Source organism: Labeo rohita, chromosome 18 (genome assembly GCF_022985175.1).
Source record: "Labeo rohita strain BAU-BD-2019 chromosome 18, IGBB_LRoh.1.0, whole genome shotgun sequence".
NCBI classification, from domain to species: Eukaryota; Metazoa; Chordata; class Actinopteri; order Cypriniformes; family Cyprinidae; genus Labeo; species Labeo rohita.
The window spans coordinates 7,037,783-7,058,628 of NC_066886.1; the positions used below are offsets into that span (position 1 = coordinate 7,037,783).

The window sequence follows — 20,846 nt, forward strand, 5'->3', positions numbered from 1 at the left end:
CAGTAGGTGTAGGTGCTTGACTCTCACCTCTCCCGGTAGAGGGGTGCAGCATGAGAAGGGAACCGCGCATCTCTCATTGCTGGGGTTTGACGGGGTGCAGTTGAAGTAGAGGTTCCAGGACCAGTCGGTGTAGTTGCTCCAGCCACAGCATTTGAACTGTAAGGAAAAGTGAGGAAGGAAGGAACGGAGAGAAAGTATTTTTAGACACTGTCTTTCAGACCACATATTCACCTTGTGTTTGCTGGACCCATAAGGATTTTTCATTGTGAGAAGGACAAAGACACAGGAGAACATTCTGTGCTGTATTGGAGAGTAGAACATTTTCCAATTTAGAGCGTCATGCATGTGTTGAGTTCACATCGCCATATTTACCAAAATCTGCACAAAAGTTAGGCATGAAGTAGTGACAGTTCACCAAAAAATGAATATTCTGTCATCACGTACTAACCCTCATGTAGCATATATATATATATATATATATATATAATTGTATATATTAATATGCAAGCAACATGAGGGAGTATATATTTTTATTCACAAAATAAAATGTTTTAAAGACCATCCAAGCTGAGACAACCTAAAAAATTAATATTGTAATATTGGTCCAAAGGATTTGTTTGTTTTATTAAAGAAATAATACTTTAATTCTGCAAGGATGCATTTAAATTTAAACTTTGATAGTAATTATTAATATTTCTAAAGCACCAATGATCTCTGAAGGATCATGTGTAACTGAAGTCTGGAGTAATGGCTGCTGAAAATTAGACTATTACAAGAAAAAAAAATTAAATAGTAAACTGATTTGAAATTGTAATAATATTTCACAATATTTAATATAATATAATATAATATCATAATATTAAATACACTATTTTACTGTATTTTTTAAGTCTATACATATGCAGTTTTTTTTCAGGGCAGATACCGATTTTTTTTTTAGATAAAGTAGACCGATAATCAATATTTTGAACCTATATATATATTTATATATATGTCTGGTGTAAAAAATGAAAATTATTGTCAATATTAAGAATAACAAGGGCTCTGACAAAAGCTTTTTAAAAATGCATTTAAATTATTTTATCAGCAAATTGGTTTTGCTTTATAATACTTAATACTGGCACCGATAATTGGCCAACCCCTAATATATATGTATAATATATGAAATATTTTAGAGGTCAGCTGATTATCTGTTATCAGTGGCGATATAAAAGTGTATACATGTATACATGATATTTTATCGGCAAATCGGTTTTGAAAATGACAATGCGATAACCATTAAAATGCTCAATATCGGCACCGATAATTGGCCAACCCCTAATATATATAAATATATATGTGTATATATATATATATATATATATATATATATACATACATATATATATAATATATAATTTATTTTAGAGGTCAGCAGATTACCCGTTATTGGTGCCGATATAAAAGTGTATACATGTATACATTATATTTTATTGGCAAATCGGTTTCGAAAATGACCAATATGATAACCATTCAACTGCTTAATATTGGCACCGATAATTGGCCAACCCCAAATATATATATATATATATATATATATATATATATAATATATATAAATTATTTTAGAGGTCAGCTGATTATCTATTATCGGCACCAATATAAAAGTGTATACATGTGTACATGATATTTTATCGGCAAATCGGTTTGGAAAATGACAGCATACACATACACACACAATATTTACAATCTACAAATGTATATTCGACACATAAAAAAATTGTAAGTTTGACAATAAAGAGAAAATCAAGTGTATAGATGAGGGTGTTTTATGTATTTACTTTGTTTTATTTTTAATTTTGGTTGTAAAAATGCAAATGGCCTGATGAATGCTAAATTTGCGAAGTCTGAACAAAATAACAGTCGTACCTCTTTTTGGATGTAGTCCATTAGATTTTGAAGGTCCAGGTCATCTCGATAGTGCACAATGGCTTTTTTCACGAACTTCCCCAAAGTAACGCGTGTCTGTGAACACGACACTTCATACAGTCTAGCCACCAAGTATATTTCCATACCTACCTAAAATCAAACACTTACATCTGGGTTGTATATGCATATGTAATTATGCTATGGGAGACAGGTCGACAGCGCTAATTCACCATGGCGGCTCTAATAGCATATGTTTTAGTGTTGTAATTAACTCTTGGGGCCCCCCTGAGTTCTCTGCTTCTCCCCTGTCAGTTCCTCTAACGCTGGCATGTTCAAGCACCTCTGAATGTCATTAACAGGAAGCCTTCTAGAAAGCCTCCATCGAAACGGAACATTTGGTTCCACTTTGATGTGGCAAAGCTCTTTAATCATTAAACAGCGAAGATGCTTGAAGCGACGTCGTTAAACTGCCCTGTTTAACCGTGTGCTCTGACGGTGAAGAATAGTGTGATGTAATACACTTTCTCCTGGACTGTAGAACTTCAAGAGTTCACTCGTAGGATGAGGTAATGGTAGAACGATAGGAAACTCTATATATGTGAATTGACGTTAAGGATAAGATGAACAATGGAAGTGAATAGTGGATTGCTTTTAAATGGACTTGCTGTCCCATGAGATTGACTTATGTCTGCTATAAGAGGTTAACCCTCCCTAACCAAGCCAAAGCCTAATGCTTCAATTAATCTTTAACAACCTGCAGTGTGTGAAAGTCATAACAATAAAAAATATGTTTCATATGATAGCCCGTATCCCATATCAGTGCTGCAGAAAACCTGTCTAGTTCATACAATGAAGTTTCAAGTGAATGCCCACCTGGTCAGAGTAGAAGAAGCCCAGGATCGCAATGACCATTTGGGTTAAAAAGACCAGAGTAAGACTAAATGAGAACTAGAGAGGAACAGGAAAGAAAACGAAGGAAGTCATAATTGTCTTTAACTGCAATATAAGTAATTGATCACATTGTTATGTATAGAGAAGACTGGGGCTAGTTGTCACACGCTGTACTTCAGTGAATATTTCACTGTGTTGATTTGTTTTTGACATTTTAAAGTCATGGCTATTGATGTTTAATTAATATTTAGCTTTTATTTGTATATTTTTTGTTCATAAAATTGTAGTAATTTTATGTTTTTTTCCTTTTTTTTTTAATTTCTGGTCTAATATTAGTGCTATTTTCAGTTAACATTTCCTTTTTATCTAATATTTCTATTTTATTTATTTCTAATTTATTTTGATTAACAATTTAAATAATTTTAGTTAACAGCTTTAATAACCCTAATGTGACAACTAGTGCTAGTCTTCCCTATATGTATATCCAATATATTTCAACACGGATGTAAGCTGGTGAGACTTCTGGTTTATTAGCCGCTATAGGCAAATAATGAGAAGAATAATAACATGCAGTTAACTGTAAAACTGTTTGTATAATTAAGATAATACATTAAAATAATATGGTAGGACACAGCAGTTTGTAATTTCAATCAGCAAAATGAGCTGTTTTGTGCAGCTAAAAAAAGCTGGATGTGAGACCGGAAGCCAGACCCATAAAATTTACAAATGGCTGTGGCCAGGAAAAGTAAGATAGATATGAAACGAGTTTTGATCTACTAAATAAGATAGAGTGTAATCTTAATTTGTAAGTCACTTTAAATAAAAATGTGCATTAATGCTCACAATTTTAAGGAGTCGTATGTTTTCTCGCAGAGCTCCGATGCATCCGCAGAAGGTGATGAAGAACATGACCACCCCGACCACAATGAGAATCACGGCAGGATCAATGACGAACGTGTCACGCACTGCGTCTGTCGAAAAAACACAGAAACACCACTAACCTCTCGACTGATCCGCACACATCTGCAGTTTATTCAGAGGTGAGGAACACATAACATTTGTCATACCTGTCGCTTTCTGAACTTTCGCATATACTCCAATGGCTACAATAAGAAGAGAAAACACCTAAAAATGCATTAAAGAACAGAAATAAACAAAATAATGAAATTATCAACTGCACATTGATTATCGTCAAAACACAAAATGGGATGACTTGTGTGTGTGTGTGTGTGTATGCTGTATGTATATACATACTGTTTTCATGTCTGCAGGAAATTAAATGTACAAAAGTGATTTTATATACATAGAAAGCGTAATGAATGTTAACATATATAATTAAGCAATATAATTATTATTATTCTGCATATGTAAGTAATTATTATTCAGACCTGTACCAAACTATATAAAAGAAAAATTTAATGTGCTAAATTTGATTGCATTTATATTTATTTAAAAACTTATTTCTGACAACTGCTAATAAACAAAAAAACAACAACACACACAAACAGTGTTGTTCAAAAGTTTGGGATTAGTAGGATTTTTAATGTTTTTTAAAAAAGCCCTATATTCTCATTAAGGCTGCATTTATTTGATCAAAAATACAGAAAAAATGTAATATTGTGAAATATTATTGCAATTTAAAATACCAGTTTTCTATTTTAATGTACTCCAGTCTTTTTTTTTTTGGAACCTGTGATACTTCTTTCAGGGTTTTTTGATGAATAAAAAGTAAAAAAAAAAAAAAACTTTATTCAAAACAGAAACCTTTTCTCACAACATAAGCCTTTGTATCAATTTAACACATCCTAAAAGTAATGGTTTATTAAAAAAAAAAAAAAAAAAAAATGACTGACCCCAGTAGTGAATTCTGAAAAAAGTATCACACGTTCCAAAAAAATAAAAAGCATCACCAGTGTTTACAACACTGATAATAAATCAGCATATTAGAATGATTTCTGAAGGAACATGTGACAATGAAGACTGGAGTAATGATGCTGGAAATTCAGCTTTGCATCACTGCAAATAATTATATTTCAAAGTATATTCAAACAGAAAACGATTAGTTTAGATTACAATAATATTACTATTTTTTCTGTGTTTTTGATCAAATAAATGCAGCCTTAATAAGCCTAAGAGACTTCTTTTCGAAAAACATGAAAAATCTTACTGATCCCAAACATTTAAAATTGCAGTGTATATGTACACACACACACACACACGTTTGTTTTTGTGAATTGTGGGGACTTTCCATAGAATTTTATACTGACCAAATGATATTGTCTATCCCCTAACCCAACCCTAACCCTAAACCTAGCCCTCACAGAAAACATGATTGCATTGTTACACTTTCAGATAAACATCATTTACTATTTGTAATAATTTTTTAACATTGTGCCCCACAATGTCAAAAATTTCAGGTTTTACTATCCTTGTGGGGACATTTGGTCCCCACAATGTAGCAAAAACAAGTACACACACACATATACACACATATATACATACAATATAAGGAAAGCAGACTTCATAAATCTAAAAAATACTAAAAATCATCCTTGCACCAGCTCCTTATAAGTTATTGAAAACGTAGCTCAGAAATATGAAGTTTGTTCTGGGAAAAGCACTGGAATGATTTGTTTTCAGTTGACACTTGGCTTGATATTGTTTTATCTAATGAAATCACATTCAGACATTTATATTGGATTATTGGATTTTATTTTGGATTTTATTGGTTTCTCCACATAAAATATATTATTACAGATTATTATTATTATTATTTAAAACAAAAGCTGCATTCCCAGAATTAAAGTGTAAGAGTCTCTGAGCAATAGTCTGGTCCTGAGAGTCTGTTGGCAGTGCTAAAGTAATATTGCGGTCACCGTGTGGCACAGTATATGGTTTTTGTGTGTATGAGTGCCACTGCAGTTTCATTATGCAGCTGAAGAGTCTTTCACCTGAGATTATAAAAACAGTTGAATCCTATCATCTCAGTCTTCAAGAGTCGATGACAATACTCTCAGAGCATCCATGTACTTAGCTTGCATATGAAATACAAGGAATTAGGTTAAAGAGCCATTCAGAGGCTTTTTTGGTGCAGTGGAGAAACAGCCACTCGGTTTTGTGCTTTTCTGAAAAACCCAGCAAGCTAGTGCGGCTGGAACAAACGACTAATGGATTATGCCGTCACACTCAGTCCAGAGGTCCGTCTGTTGTGCGCAAATATTGATTTAATGTGAACAGTGTGATTTGGCAGTGGTGGTCACAGTTCCAGCACAACACTCACTCACAAAAGACAATTAATGAGAGTTATGTATTTGAGGCAAACTGAGTGACAGCGACTGCTGGTAATGTGACAAAATTGAGTTTTAAATGATGTGAATGCACAGTGTGTGGCTTTTATTTCATTTCCATTTATTTTAATGTTGAATCAATTATTTGTCAGGAACTTTTAGTTTTTGGTTTGTTTAATAATGTCATCAAATTATCTAAAAAGCTAACAGATGACGTTTTGTTCAAACCGTGATAGAAACCTCAGTTACAATGGGATTTGCATTATTGTCATTTAATTTGCAAATGAAAAATGTTCTTGTTTTGTTACCTAAATGTTGTATTTAAATATACTGGTGTTTAAATGTTTTGGCTCAGTATGATTTTTTAAAAATATTACATTTTTTAAAGATTTATTTTTTGCGTTTTTATGCCTTTATTTGGATAGGACAGTGTAGTTGGACAAGAAGTGAAGTGGGAGGGATCGGGAAAGGTCCACAAGCCAGGATTCGAACTTGGGTCTCCTGCAGCGCAACAAGGCTATTGGTGCCGACAAAAAGTTTTATTTTTTTATTTATTTTTAAAGAAAGCTGTTCTTTTTGCTCATCAAGGCTGCAAATAATTTGCTCAGAATGCAATACAGTAATAATAAGAAATATCACAGTTTAAAATAACTGTTTTCCATTTGAATATATTTTAAAATGTAATTTATTCCTGTGATGCAAATCTGAATTTTAGCATCATTACTCCAGGCTTCAGTGTCACATCCTTTAGAAATCATTCTAATATGCTGATTTCCTGCTCAAGAAACATTTATTATTATCAATGTTGAAAACAATTGTGCTGCGTAATATGTTTGTAAAAAAATCGTGAAGCATTTTTTCAGATTTTTTAATAAGATTTTAAAAAACTTAAAAAAAAAAAAATGTCACAAAAATGTAATGCAATTTAATGCATTTTTGCTGAATAAAAGTATATTAATTTAAATATATATATTTTTTTAAATTACTGACCCCAAATTCCAAAAAGATAAGGAAAGAAATATAAATGTTAATGTTTTCTTAACAATAAAATATACCTTAAAAATAAAATGTTTAACTTTTAACATAAATGAATGAATAAATAAATAAATACTAACAAACAAACTGGGCCTGCAGGGGACAGTGTATAATATAAAAATTCAGTAAGGTTTAGGTAGATGTCTTGGTCAAAGCGGAGGATCTTTAATCCGATGGTAAGTTTTCAGGAAGCTTGAGAGTCCTGAACAATAGCATAATCCGAGGCAATTTGTGCACTGTGAGCAATTCACTTGATTCTGAAAGGCGGATCTGTGCAGGCTCTATCACAGTCAATGCACTGATAAAACACAACACAAACACCACGAACAGAAGAGGAACATGAGAACAGATGCTTTTGTTTTGATTGCACGTTTCTTTGGGGGATTCAAGCCTTCCGCTGCATCATATTCCACGATTACATGCTAGAGAGTGGTATTTTTACACTTTTTCTATAGCTATAAAATTCCTTGCAATTGTATGCAAATAGAGTGCTCTGAGACGAGCCGTGTTGTGTCAAAAACATCACGGTTGCAGAACAATTGCAACAGTCTGTTGAAAAGACTAAATTACACCCCCTGATGTTTTATTCATCTCAAAGCTGGCCAAAGAGCTTATGCTCCGCGGCCTGGAAACGTCCTCTCCCTTAGCAAAACAACATTTGGAGCTGGTGTCAGCGGCCTCACTTACCCAGAATAAAAAGCTGAAGAAGAACAGGAAGTACCGAATCCAGGGGTTGACGAAAGAGAACATTTCCGTCGTGGTAAGGCTAACCTGCCTATCCATTACCACAAATTGTTAGAGGCTGAAGGTGATTTAAAAAATCAGCAGTGGCAAAGTAGGCCAGGCCAAACAGATGCCATGAAACGTGCGTTTCGGTCCACAACTATAGCCTGAAATGGACTGCGCAAGTGTCTGTGGAAATGGCCAGAGCACCAATGTTACATAAAAGCTGCCTGTGGGTGCTTTGAAAGCTCCGTTCCATTGTTTTCTATCACCAGTACGGCCTGGGCAAGAATTTGCAGTTATAGGCAAAACAGACAAGGCTTTTCGGTGTCCTAGTTTCGACAGTATTCTCTTCTCAGTCTCAGTATGAGAAGATATAGCAGCGTGTGATAATAGACAGACACACTGGAAAGAAAAAGAGACCCTGAGACTTCAATGAATCTGACTGTCACCTGCCTGCTTTTCGGTTCAAAGTGATGATTTTATTAGCAGGGCTGCTGCGAGACTCTTGGTAGATCAAGGACTGTGAAACCAGGGCAGGCAGCGCAAGCTCCTCTTCTGCTGGAAAGCCGTTCTAAATATAAATGACCCATCGTGAAACTGCAGTTTCAGGAGTAGTTTGGGCTCTGCTGGTCGTCTGACTGGCTTTTCCCACCGGGAGCTCTGCTGTTTCTCTGGACTGCATCTGTGAAGCTCATTGAATGCTTGATTCACGATGGCCGAAGGACAATCAATCGGGTTGTTGAGTTTTTTTTCTCCCAGGCCCTGAAAGGATAGGCTTTGAAAGTTTGGAGACAGATCCGTGTACTTCATGAGATCCAAGACATTGATTTGTTTGTTTCCGCTCGCGTCCACAAATACACTGTGTGCATCCTCTGGATCCGATATGGATCCTGTATAGTCTGCCATAATACTCGTATTACCACATTCAGACGCAACTCAGTAGCTTTTTAGAATATACTGTAGCTATAAGAGTATTGATCCGGCCAAGAACAGCATTGCTGTGCATTGTTTAATGACTTCACTTTATAGGACTAATACAAAGCTTTCTGTTTTAAAGCAGTGCTTTGCATATTGGGTTTTAGAAAGGCCCTGACTGTTTTGATCTTTAGTAAAAGGTAATTGTGTATTTTGGCTAATAATAGTTGATTTATGATATTTTTTTGATAAACTTGTTCAAAAACATGCCTGAAAATATGAAATGTGCAAATATGCATTTAAAATTTTTGTTATGATTATGATGACCACAAAACCAGTCTTAAGTTTGTAGCAATAGCCATACATTGTATGGGTCAAAATTATCAATTTTTCTTTTATGCCAAAAATCATTAGGATATTAAATAAAGATCATGTTCCATGAAGATTTCCTACTGTAAATATATCAAAACTTAATCTTTGATTAGTGATATGCATTGCTAAGAACTTCATTTGCACAACTTTAAATGTGATTTTCTCAATTTTGCACCCTCAGATTCCAGATTTTCTCAGCCAAATATTGTCATGTCCTAAGAAACCATGCATCAATGGAAAGCTTATTTATTCAGATGATGTATAGATCTCAATTTGAAAAAAAAATTACCCTTATGACTGGTTTTGTGGTCCAGGGTCACATTTAAAATAAACATTACAATACTGTTTATAATGTTTTTTTTTTTTTTTTTAAGGAATTGTAAAATAGTTGTTAAATACAGTTTTAAAAGTCTTATATTCTATGTATGTGTAATGTGTGGTATTAAAGGATTAGTTCAATTCCAGAATAAAATTTTTGAGGAAAACATTCCAAGTTTTTTTCTCCATATAGTGGACTTCAATGGGAACCAACGGGTTGAAGATCCAAATTGTAGTTTCAGTGTATCTACAAAGCGAAATTATCAGTCATCAGTCATTTTCTGAAAAAAAACTAAAAATATACTTCTTAAATGCTCAATCTTGCACTAGCTCAACTTCACGCATTACGTAGTCACGTTAGAAAGGTCACGCGTGACGTAGGCGAAAATACCGACCCAGTGTTTACAAAGTGAACGTGCAAAGAAAGTTAAACGCCCTTTACAAAAAAGGTAAAACAATGAAATACCTTTTTGAACTGGAGTACACAGACGAAGAACTGACCATGCATGACCTTTCCAACGTGATTACATAATGCATGAAGTTGCGGACACGCATCGCAGAACTAGTGGAAGACGTGCATTTGTGGTTAAAAAGTATATAGTTTTTTTTTTTTTTTAGAAAATGACCGATCGTTTTACCAGATAAGACCCTTATTCCTCAGCTGGGATTGTGTAGAGTTCTTTAAAGCTGCGTTGAAAACTATTTGGACCTTCAACCCATTGGCTCCCATTGAAGCCAACTATGGAGAAAAATCCCGGAATGTTTCCTCAAAAACCTTAATTTCTTTTCGACTGAAGAAAGAAAGGCATGAACATCTTGGCTGACATGGGGGTGAGTAAATTATCAAGAAATATTTATTCTGGAAGTCATCTAATCCTTTAAGGTTAAAGGTTTACTGTTTTTACATTATTATAATTTTTTTTTTTTTTTTTTTTCATTTATTGAATCCAATTTGACTTGCAACATTACAACTGAACCCAGAATTTGAACATAATACAAGGGTTAAATACAGTGTGCTTCTACATTAAATGAGAAAGATAATGAAATGCCACCTCCATTATAAAATGGCCTGTATTCTGATACCATTTTCAAGCCTCTATAAGACATCTAAAGCATGTACAAAAATGAAAAAGGCAATAAACACTTCTCACAGGGGTTTGGCAACACACTTTCCTTTATTTAAAAAATAGTTGGATTTAAAGAATGCAATTTAGTGCACCACCTAATATATTTATAGTGCTTTACATGTAGCAAAATACTCCACAGGACAAATCTGGGTTCACAAGATATCTGATAACTGCCACTCACCAGGACACTACATTAAACACGTCACTCGAGAGCATACGTTTCTACAGCTTGTATATGCAGCTTACTGGTGGTGGTTAGGATGGCAGTATAAAAATACAGATATGACAGTGATTATTGAACTCAATTACCTTTTAGATCCCTTTTTCACCCCAAATTAATAGCTCATTTTATGGCAGTGTCTTTTAATGGGAGAACAAATTCAATAATTCAGTTAGTTGCGCTGTGGTCATTTAAATCACCATTAAAAAGCTTTCTTGTCCCTGCAACACTGTCTATTGTTCAGTACCAACAAATGCCAACATTTCGTTCAGATCTACAACTTAAGTTCTTGAATTAATAGGTAAAAAACTAAAGAAACGAATAATGAAACATTAAAACACAATAACTGGGTACAAAATTAGTAGTTTCAACGACTGTTGAAAAAATATCCCAAAATATACAATCAGATGGCATGGGTGTGCAAGCTTTTAGATGTTTTGAAGATATTCTTCTGGGCCATCTTCAATATAATATAGAGACCTTTGCAATTCATTAGCATTTGGGATAATGAACTTGTACTTTACAATGGCTAGAAACTATAATGAGAATTTGCATGTGCAGCATGATAGTATCCACCCAACATAAATTAATTCTAATCAGAGATTAGAAAAGGAAAAATCATTTAGAAAACAAAGTTTTATAATGCAAAATATTATCAGTCTATGCTTAGCAACACCTTTAAAACCAATGCGTGACAAAATATATGATACAAAACAATGACAACATACAACAATGAACAATGTACAAAAAACCCCCCCCAACAACTAAAGATGACATTACAACACTTGTGTTGGAGTATCAAGCACTGAGATTCTCTTGCAACCTTTAGAAATTTGACAGACATATTTAGACAGTTGGCAAAAAGCAATATTTTCATTGCATATTAAACAGATAAGCTCCAAATGTCATAAACATTTGCAACAGTTATGAGATGATCCGTGGTGAAATGTTTACACGCATTAAGCTTGACACAAATGCATTTCAAAACAGACTGAAAAAAAAAAAGAAAACTGCTAATGCCAAACTGTTGTTGGTTGTTCAGCTTGATACCGTCATTTAACACTACCAACTCAACATCTGACTATTTCAGATTTAAATACACAACGTAGCCTATATCAGTGGAAGAATATAAAGAAAAAAGTGTATTACTTTATACTTTTTGAAAAAGAAGAATAACAGTGAGAGATGGGTTTAAGGACATCTTTCAAAAATTAAAAACAAGAACCAAAAAATATTTCCAAACTCTTAATAGTTTCTAACCTTGGAACGCTTACACACGGGATTAGTTCACAGGATGCTATATTGCGGCCAAAGTTTGTAAATCAGTCAGATAAGAGGGTTGGGACACGTCATTGAAGTTCAGCGCGGTGGGGTTAGAGACAGTACACTGAGCAGATGGAGCGCATCAGTGCAAACTTAATCAGAGCTGGTATTGACTAACTCCACGGTGCTCTCCAAGCAAAAATGGGTTTGAAGCCAGACCACCACGCCTAACACACAAAAAACATTTTCATTTATGATGGTAATAATGTTGACTGCGGCCTACTGGAGACAGGCTTGCATATTAGAACATTTTCTTGCATTGTTTCCGTTTGCTAGCGATGGCGAACGTGCGGAATTGATTAAAAGATGCTGTAGATTTCAGTCCTCCTGATACAAATGCCTTAAAGCCAACGTGAAACACCCTCGACAACCCATTTTACATCTGTACTGTGACATTTATGAGTGAAACGTTTATCGATTAAAACAAATGGAGGTTGGGACAGGATGGAGCTAAATTCGTCCTCTCTGAACATATTCCAAAGGTAATGCTCCCTATTCAAATTTATAATTATTTGTAACATTTAGTAGTTAACCAACATTACATGAATGCTTTTACTGTTGGTAATTTTTAATGCATTTTAAAGTCTCTACTGCTCATCAAGGTACATTTATTTGATTAAAAATACAGAAAAAAAAATATTTTGAAATATTATTGTAATTTAAAATAGTGGTTTTCTATTTTAATATAGTTTAAAATAGAATTTATTGCTTTGATGCAAAGCTGAATTTTCAGCAACATTACTCTAGTCTTCTGATCTTTCAGAAATCATTTTAATATGCTGATTTATTATTGTTGAAAACAGTTTCACTGCTTAATATTTTGTTGGAACCTGTGATACTTTTTTCAGGATTCTTTATATAATAAATAAAAGTTAAAAAAGGACAGCATTTCCCTAAAATAGAAATATTTTGTAACAATATAAACTACCATTTAAAAGTTTGTGTCTGTGCATTTTTCTTCTTTCTTTTTTTTTGAAAGTAATTAACACTTTTAAGATAAAAAATGATAGCAAAGACTTGCATTGTTAGAAAAGATTTCTATTTTGAATAAATGCTGTTCTTTTTAACGTTTTATTAATCAAAGAATCCTAAAAAAAAAAGGTTTAAAAAAAATGAAAAATTAAGCAGCACAACCGTTTCCAACATTGATAATACAAGCAATAATCAGCATATTAGAATGATTTCTGAAGGATCATGTGACATTGGAAGACTGGAGTAACAGCTGATGAAAATTCAGCTTTGAATCACATGAATACATTTTATTTAAAAATGTATTGAAATAGAAACCCATTGTTTTAAACTAATAATATCTCACAATATTACAGCTTTTTTTCTGAATGTTTGATGACGTATATATATATATATATATATATATATAACCCCTTAAATGACTAGGTAAGACCTGAAAAAGTAAATGGGCTCAATTTTGGCTTCATGTTGACTTTAAATGCTTGCAGGCAGAGTGTGAGTGAATTGCGACTGCAGTTTCTCAGTCTTTTGCTTTTTCCACTATTGTAATAACCACAGGTGGCTCTTATAGCAGCAGTATTCAGTGACAGAGTTCCTACACTCATCCGGAGCAGAAGCACTCTTTCCCCTCCACTTCAACACAGGATGAACATCAGAAGTAGCTGTCGCTTCTGGTCCCAACTGTTTCTTAATATGAAGCAATTTTTCAAAAATACAGTAAACAAAGATTGTGTGTCAGTGAGTGTTTGATGGGATGAGAGATGTTATTATTTTTCTCTCTATCTCGAGTGCTCTATTACGTCCCTCTCGGTCACACAAAAACGACGCGTGCACGGCGAGCTCTTAAGGGACGACACGTAGTCTCTGTGACAGTCTGGATTGCAGACCACTGGGTGACCCCACTCTGGTTGTCTCTCAGCCATCATCACGCCCCATCTATTGCTCAGTGATTTTAAACCCCTAAAAGTGTCTACTGGTAAACACACTTTCACTTCAAAACTTCCTCGTCAAGATGCATTTCCTTTGAAGCGAGTCCCTTTAGGCTGAAGCATTATCACCTCGTTCAGCAGGAATGTAACCGTTCCAGCCTGATGCTTGAAACTAAAAGACAGATGGAGATAGAAAAGAGCCGAGAGAGACAGAAAAACAGCACAGGCTATAAAGCTGAGGTGTGCGGAAATAGAAACACCACAGACGCTCTTTCCTAAGATGAATTATGGCTGGTGGATTACAGTCTACCACTCTAACTAACACTGCGACTGTGCTCGCATTTGGTTCTGCTCTGCTGTACTATATGCGGTTTCATTTGAATACTTCTGAGCGGTACTGACAATGTTCACAGTTCTGTTTCGTTGGCATTAGTGCTAGACTTCCTACTTTAAAGAAATTCATTGAAAAGGACATTTCTGTCACCTCATGTCACTCGTACCCTGTGGTTTTCTTCCGTAGGACACAAAAGGACAACAGACCACTAATTTAAGTCATTATTTGGCCCACATGTAAAACTTGCCTACAGAAAGGTCAGAACATTTCTGAAGAATTACAACGCCCATCAATCACAAAGTTCTAGAAATTACCACCTTTAAACCATCTTGCAGCTTAGCACATTTACATATTAAAAGAAGAAGCGCCTCAAGAAGCATCAGTAGCATCAAACATATACATATTTATACACCAATTTTGAATATGCATATGCAAAAATGAGAGCTGGTGAACGGTAGGGGTGTGCGATAATGACAAAAAATTATATCTTGATATTTTGTGTGGTATTGTGCTGGTACTGTGACAGGTTTGAGACTGCCGTGGACAGCTGAATCCCAAAGATTTTACCAAGGAACTAACTTTTCCAATAGGTTTAAATTGATTTTTCTTTTGTGTCACATTCACAAATTTAATCAGTACATTTAAATAGTCAGACACTATAGGGCTGTTACCAATCAAATGAAATCAGTATCAACAAAATTTGTGTTTGCAGTGCAGAGGTGGCACAGAATCTACATCTCACACAGACTGTTTAATGCAGGACATGAATGCAATTAACCTGCAGGTACAAATGCATGATGTTTTGTTTAGGGAAGCACAATATTATTGGACCGATAATGGCTATAAATGTACATTTTACTTGGCCTGGTATGAAAAATTATGCCGATATGTCTTGCCGATAAGAGAAATAACTCACATGTAATATTTCTAATAAAATAAAATAAAATTCACAAATTTACAACATTTAGACTGTGTTTCTGATTAACTAAAGCACTAAAATCATGAGTATGTTTTGATTTAAAGGTCAGAAGCTATAGTTTACATGAATTAAATGAAAAAAAAAAAAAAAAAAAAAAAAAAAAAAAAAAAAAATCGAACAAACATTTTTATATATACTTATTTATATTCAAGCAGCAATTGATATTTAGTTTATTTATAGTTATTTTCAAAGCCTCAATGGACTGTCATTATAAAATAACTTAATTATTGCTTATTTAATGCTAACAAATACGTTCTTTTTAAAAACTAACCAAAATTAAAAATAATTTCCACACAGGAGATACTTGGTATTGTTTTCAAACAAAATAAATATATTGCTATCAGCATTGGGTATCAACCAAAAAGGAGTTGAAAAATACCAGATATTAGCAAAAATCCAAGATCGTGCATCCCTAGTTTTAATTTGAAATTATTCGGGGGGAAAAAAAGGGAAATATACTTTATATATGAATCGCCAGTAGGTGGCGCAAAGGAATGAGCCAACTGAATCATTCATTCAACAGATTCGTTCAAACTTCTGATTGATTCAGTAACAAAACACTGTTGTGTGTTGCTCAGAAACGCAAAACAATTCTGCTGTGGCTTTGTTTCGAACTATTTCCCCTGTTCATCAAATCAATATCACATTTGCAATTGTGCTGATATTTTGAGTATTAAATGTACTTAAATAGACTAAATAACACAATGAAAGCATGAACTCTAAATGTGCTCGCGCAAGTTTTTTTTTAGCAAGGATACTTTAAATTGATCAAAAGTGATGATGTTTTTGTTTGGTTTTTGCAATATACTCGATAATGTCAAATCGCAAATCGTTTAAACAACAATTACAATATTATCGTAGGCGATATATATTTCACACCCCTAGAGGGTTTTTGTCTGTTACTCAGTAAGTAGGGAAGTTTTGAAATGAAGTCAAATTCAGAAAACTTGAAAAATACTGTAGAGCACAAGCCATATGACTTATTGCTGCATTATTTATTCCCTCCTTTTTAGATTTTGAAAGCATCAGGTCTGCTTTCGTTGTACAGAAGAGAGCAACAAAACATCAACTTCAAACTGTTTCCTTTTGTGTTCCATGGAAGAAAGTCAGTCCTACAGGTTTGACATGAAGGTGAGTAAATTCATTTTACTCTTCAAGTCAGGCAAAAATATAAACATTACTGTTCCAGAAAAATGTGCAAACATGAACTAAGAGGAATCTGCGTCATTAAGCTCGGTCTCAGCATTCTTTGGAGTACAGACTTGGATTTAATGAGCAAAATGTGGGGAAATGGTCAAACTTTAAAAACCTGCCTGGTTTACTTACTTTTGTAACCTTCCACCATTTTCTTCTATAAAAGCTTCACTTAATTGTCTATGCTACGAGTTTCAGTAGCAGTTTGGTTAAAATGACCTTTACAAAGAGGATAATATTGCATGTACGCTGGCTAATTATGGAAACACAGTCCCTGTTTGATGTATTATACTGACATTAGATTGTGATGGTTCTCATCAGTGAAACTTGTGTCACGCTTCGATGCGTCCTCAAATCACAAACCTTTAAACATAAGAAAAGGCTTGATTACCAACACACACACACACACACAGACAAACTCAAATTCCTGGTCATACCTCACTAAACGCTTTGTACCGGCTTCTTCCAATCCTTAGGTGCACAAAATGACAATTATGGGGCTGGGGCAAAGTCACTTATAAAAACAAGCAAACAAAAAAGTCTTGAGCCGAAATGACAAAGTTTTCTGTCTCGTACAAAACCGCATCATGCTAAAATGGAGCTGTTTGTCATTTACACTGTAGATGGAGGTGATGATAAGCGATGCTTTTCAATTTCATCCACACTGAAGGTTTCTAGTCTGATGTCTTCTTGTCATTCTGTATGTTGAGCGGAAGGATTTACGTATTAGTAAAGCCACACAGTTTGTCGTCATTACTCTCCTTCCTGCAAACGTTAGTTAGTTCAAGCGTAAAATAAAGGTTCTAGAGGAGATGAAGAAAGTCAGAGGCCTCATGGGGAGGATTCTGGCCAAGAGTCTGTCCTCTCGTTCCTCTCTGTCCCCGGGTCTCTTTGGCAGATGAACAGATGAGAGAAAAAGAGTGGAAAAGAGACAGACCATGGCTGGAGTCTATACAAGATGGTAAGGTATAAGCTGGGGAATTAATGGGAAGAGGGGTTGGCCAGTGGTGAACGTTAGATACAAGAGGGGGAGCTGTCCTCCAAAGTCTGTCCCATAATGCACCGGGGCTCCTCCCTTGAGAAACGGCCTCGTTAAGCATCATACTTCTTCCCGCTTCTGTGGATCTGATGGAACAGTGTCATGGAAAAGGCCATTCCCAGGAGCTGGAATGACAAAATCCAAATGTAAAGGTTAGCGTGGAACACATGAGCTATATGTCAGCAAACACAGATGGCCTGGGTCAGTGGAGACAAAACATTGAACATATTCCTCATAAAACACTAGGAAAGTCAAGGGAGACACAACCATTGGTTGGTTGCCATATGGATTTACCATATTCATTTAATTACAGTTTTTTTAAGCATTAGATATTGTGATGTAACAATTAACATTTATTAATTTCATGTTATAAATATGGAAGTTTCACCCATGTATGTTCATAGTATGTTCTTTTTAAAAAAATAGTATGTATAGAAATGAACATTTTGCATGATTAATAAATGTTGTAAAACAGTTCTTTATGATACACAATGCATTAAATAATGTTACGTTTATTTTCTGAAAGCCACACATATCACATTTATTTGTTTATTTTTACTATATTATAGTAATTTCTTTTTTATTTGGCATATATGCTACTAATCAAAACTTTTTGAACAGGAAGAAGAATAAGATTTTTATTTTTTAAGAAGTCTCTTCTGCTCACCAAGCCTGCATTTATTTGATCCAAAGTACAGCAAAAACAGTAAAATAAAAAACATTTTTTTTGACTATTTAAAATAACTGCTTTTATTATTATTATTTGAATAAATAATAAAATATAATTGTGAATTCAGTCTTTATTATCAATATTTAAAACACTACTTTTTTGAGGATTCTTTGATGTATAGAAAGATTCAAAGATCAGTATTTATCTGAAATAAAACGTTTTTGTATCATTAAACACTATACCATTCAAAAGCTTAAAGTCAGTATTATCTATTGAACTTTCTGTTCATCAAAGAAACCTGATAAAAATTCCACTCCGCTATTTTCAACATCATAATGTTGTCTGAGCAGCAATTAAGAATATTAGAATGATTTCTGAAGGATCTTGTGACTGCAGTACTGATACAAAAAATTCAGCTTTGAAATCACAGGAATAAATTACATTTTAAAATATATTCAAATAGAAATTAGTTATTTTAAATAGTAAAAATATTTCAAAATGTTACTGTTTTTGTTGCCCTTTGAGAGACTTAAAAAAATAAATAAAAATCTTCAAAAAACGTATGACTGGTAGTGTTTATATGTTTCTTTCATTCTAGCATTATTTTCATTATATTATAATAGATTTTTTTAACCATTGGCCAGTTTATCTGAAGAGTTCAGTAAGTAAAGGTGGCAGCAAACAGGTCACATACTTTCTGGGTTGCATGCATTAGCCCAGCAGCTGCCAGTGAATCGCTTTCTCCAGGTATTACAGACCTTTGTAAAATTGACCTCATTTTTTAGAAAAATGGGTTTGGTGATGTGAAGCATAGTGTCACGGAGGTAAACGGAAACGTGTTGCAAATACACTGCCTCTTTGAAGTTCATTTTTAGATCCATCCTGATACATCAAACACACAGCGGTGGTCGACATTCCACAGTCATTATCTTAAAGCTGCAGAACCTGCAGTTTTTATCACATGAGCGGGACACACCATCAGACTCTGTGTGTGTGGATTAAATCAGATTCTCTCACATCTTTGAGCTTGAAAAGTATCGCATTGCTGTTACTTTACACTGTCAATTCCCACAGAAACTGAACTATAAATCTTGGCAGACTCTCACACAGACTTCAGTGTGAGTCTAGTGGTGAAGTCTAGGCCCCCTAGCAATGTCTGACATCTAGAGATGCACTGTGGTCAGAACAACTAGAGAAAAGTCTCCTTTTAGAATCCATGCGTTCTTAAGAGAAAGAATTACAGTACACTAACAAAGTACCATAGTATTGTAAAGCTTTCTGGATGTTGTATCATGGTTCTACCCAAGGGTGACCAGTAGAAATTTGTCAACCGGTAGAGATTGTGGACTATTATCTCTATCACAGTTACATGCTCACATGATGTTGCTGTGCTACGTGCTCATTTGCATGTTTTAAGTGATTTTACACGTGAAGACGTTGGTCATAGAGTGCTGGAATTTTAAAGTTATTTTTGTCGCTTTATAGGGCTTGAATGGTTAAATACATACTTTTTTGTGTCAAAATGCCCATCTTTGCAAGTATCCTCATAAACACAGTAATGTACAGTGCTGTTTAAAAGTTTGTGAACCTTATTAAATATGACCAAAAAGTTCATCAGATTTTCACACAAGTTTTGAGAACCCGATTAAACCAAAGAGATGAAAATATATACTTTGTCATTTATTTATTATGGAAAATTATCCAGCATTAAATATTTGTGAGTTGCAAAAGTATGTGAATCTCTAGGATTAGCAGTTAATGTGAAGTTGAAATTATAGTCTGTCTGTTCAGAAGCGTTTTCAGTCAATAGGATGACAATTAGGTGTCAGTTTACTGAACTAAAATCAAAAGTGGGTCATGCAGCAAGACAAAGACCCCAAGCGCACAAGTCATTCTACCAAAAAATGGTTAAACAAGAAAGGTAATGTTTTGGAATGGCCGAGTCAAAGTCCAGACCTGAAGCAAGCAGCTCTTGTGAGGAAACCCACCAACATCACAGGGTTCAAGTGTTTCTGTACTAAAGAATGGGCTAAAATTCCTACAAGTCAGGACTGATCAGCAGTTACAAAAAACGTTAACTGCAGTTATTGCTTCAAAAAGGGGTCACTCACAACAGATACTGAAAGCATACTTTTGCACCTCACAAATATTTAACATTGGATCATTTTTCTCAATAACTAAATGACAAAGTATATACTTTTGTCTTGTTTGTTTGATTGGATTCTCTTTGTCAACTTTAAGGACTTGTGTGAAAATGTGGATTATGTTTTGCGATATATTTATGCAGAAATACAGAAAATTCTAACGGGTTCACAAACTTTCAAGCAGCACTGTATGTCTTAAGTGAAAGCAGCTGAGAAAAAAAAAAGAAAAACACGTGTAACAGTATATCGGATTCGGGTGGGCAGCTCTTAAAGTGACAGCAGTCTAATACTTAGTACCAATTATGTTGACTAAATCACTTTTGTATCTTTAATAAGAAGAAATATATATATATAATTTACACAGTGAAGAATAAGCAGTGTTTTTATACATTTGATTACTTTATACAATATATGTAGCATTTTATTTGTTCTATTGCTTGTAATTTTTTTTTTTTAATTTTTTTAA

At 34.2% G+C, this 20,846-nt stretch overlaps 2 protein-coding genes across 9 annotated transcripts in view; both read right to left on the bottom strand.

The window, feature by feature from the left end:
- Nucleotides 1-7,985, bottom strand: part of tspan33b (tetraspanin 33b) — a 15,600-nt gene extending 7,615 nt beyond the window's left edge. Inside the window, exons 1-6 of the mRNA XM_051135739.1 lie at nucleotides 7,809-7,985; nucleotides 3,867-3,924; nucleotides 3,643-3,770; nucleotides 2,782-2,856; nucleotides 1,909-2,004; nucleotides 28-156 (exon numbers count right to left, since the gene is read on the bottom strand). Of these exons, the coding sequence (XP_050991696.1) occupies nucleotides 28-156; nucleotides 1,909-2,004; nucleotides 2,782-2,856; nucleotides 3,643-3,770; nucleotides 3,867-3,924; nucleotides 7,809-7,904 (582 nt within the window). The 5' untranslated portion in view covers nucleotides 7,905-7,985. The remainder of the gene's footprint in view (nucleotides 1-27; nucleotides 157-1,908; nucleotides 2,005-2,781; nucleotides 2,857-3,642; nucleotides 3,771-3,866; nucleotides 3,925-7,808) is intronic.
- Nucleotides 7,986-11,793: 3,808 nt separating this feature from the next.
- The window catches only part of tspan9a (tetraspanin 9a), a 211,779-nt gene continuing 202,726 nt past the window's right edge, over nucleotides 11,794-20,846 (bottom strand). For 4 of the 8 annotated variants that reach the window (XM_051135004.1, XM_051135002.1, XM_051135003.1 and 1 more), the window contains one exon: nucleotides 11,794-17,691. In XM_051135004.1, the coding sequence (XP_050990961.1) occupies nucleotides 17,620-17,691 (72 nt within the window). In that variant the 3' untranslated portion in view covers nucleotides 11,794-17,619. The remainder of the gene's footprint in view (nucleotides 17,692-20,846) is intronic. The other 4 variants (XR_007829691.1, XR_007829692.1, XR_007829689.1 and 1 more) reach the window with 4 other exon arrangements.